The sequence below is a fragment of the Monoraphidium neglectum genome, assembly GCF_000611645.1.
Source record: "Monoraphidium neglectum strain SAG 48.87 unplaced genomic scaffold scaffold01047, whole genome shotgun sequence".
NCBI lineage: Eukaryota > Viridiplantae > Chlorophyta > Chlorophyceae > Sphaeropleales > Selenastraceae > Monoraphidium > Monoraphidium neglectum.
In genome coordinates, this window is record NW_014012581.1 from 16,937 (window position 1) to 18,418 (window position 1,482).

The 1,482-nt window shown below is 71.1% G+C and overlaps 1 protein-coding gene across 1 annotated transcript in view; it reads left to right on the forward strand.

Moving 5' to 3' along the window:
- Nucleotides 1-1,436, forward strand: part of MNEG_6453 (Prestalk-specific protein tagB) — a gene marked incomplete at both ends in the record, with an annotated part of 8,679 nt that extends 7,243 nt beyond the window's left edge. Inside the window, 2 exons of the mRNA XM_014045075.1 lie at nucleotides 158-666; nucleotides 881-1,436. Of these exons, the coding sequence (XP_013900529.1) occupies nucleotides 158-666; nucleotides 881-1,436 (1,065 nt within the window). The remainder of the gene's footprint in view (nucleotides 1-157; nucleotides 667-880) is intronic.
- Between the last annotated feature and the right edge of the window lie 46 nt (nucleotides 1,437-1,482).

Genomic DNA, 1,482 nt, shown 5'->3' on the forward strand with positions numbered 1-1,482 from the left:
TTTTCCCGCCACACCTCATGAGTGTCTGCTGGCGTGGGAGCGGTACATGGCAGTCGATTCATGGGTGATCCGCCCCAAATCACCCGGAAGCCTGCCTCGCAAAAACCTCCATGCCACGCCCTTGGCGCGCACCCTGCCACCCTGCCGCACTCATGAGCAGAGGTCAAGGCCGCCGGCCTGGGCGGCACCGTGCTGCGCGGCAACGGCTTCGTTGATGACGTAAACACCGTCGAGAGGGTGGCCCACGACGACTTCCCGGCCGGCAACATCCAGATCACTGTCGCCGCCAAGCGAGTCCCCGCGACGCTGGGCGCCCAGAAATACGCCTTGGTCGTCCAGGGAAGCTTCTCGGGCGTCCTGGCGAGCGCGAAGAATCCCGCCGCCGCTGGCAAGGCGGCGGCGGCGGCCGGGGCGGGCGCGGGCGGCGAGTGCGTGGTCGCGGTGCCCGCCATCGACCGCGGCGCGGCGCCGGGGCGGCTGTCGAAAGAGCGCGCGGTGTCGATCCCCTTTGCCGCTAGATCGGGCGCCGCGCCGGGCGGCGGGTTCCAGTGCAAGCTGTCGGCGACGACGCCCGCGCCGGCGGCCGCGGCGGCCCTGGCGCACGGCTGGCGGCCGTGCGTCAGCCCGGCCACGTACACTCTCGTTGACGGGCAGTACACATTTCAGGTCAGCATCATCTACAGGGGCGGGGATTGCATGCGTGCCGGCCGATTTCGGGCCTGCAGGGCAAGGAGACGGCTGCCATGGCTTTGATGTACCCCTACCCAGGAGGGCGCGTCGGAAAGGTACTTGCCAGGCGTGCACCGCTCCTGCCTGGCCCCCCGTCATCCGCTGGTCACCTGACGCATCCATTACGCAACCCTCCCAACCCAACACGCAGGTCAAGGTGACAGGCGAGGACGCCTACGATTCCCTCACGTTTGCCATCGACTCCACCCCGCCTGTCGCGGCCTTCAAATCCACCCTCCCGACGGTCCCGCCGGGCCAGCCCAAGCTCGCCACGCCCCTTGCAAACGCAACCTTCACTTTCTCCGCGGAGGATGCGTCCCCGGTCGCATTCGAGTGCCAGGTCGCGTTCGCCGGCGCCCCAGGGGGCCCGGCCGCGCCGCCGGCGCTGAGGGCCACCTACGGCGCCGAGGAGAAGCCGTACAGGCGGCTTGCGCAGGCGCAGGCGGCCGCCGGGGACGCGCCGCCGCTCGGGGCGTGGGCGCCGTGCGTGTCGCCGGTGACGCTCTGGGGCGTCTCCTACGGCGACTGGGCGGTGTCGGTGCGGGCGACCGACGCGGCCGGCAACGCGGCGCCGACGGCGACGGCGGCGTGGGAGACGCGGTACACTGAAAACCAGGAGTATGCGCGCGTCCAAGACGGCAGCTTTGGACGCACGAATTCCAAGGCGCTCAGCTTTCAGGTCGTATCCTTCACCGGCGGCCCCGGCGGTGCGCCGGCTCCTGCGCCGGCCGGCGGCCCGCCGCCGGAGTGGGC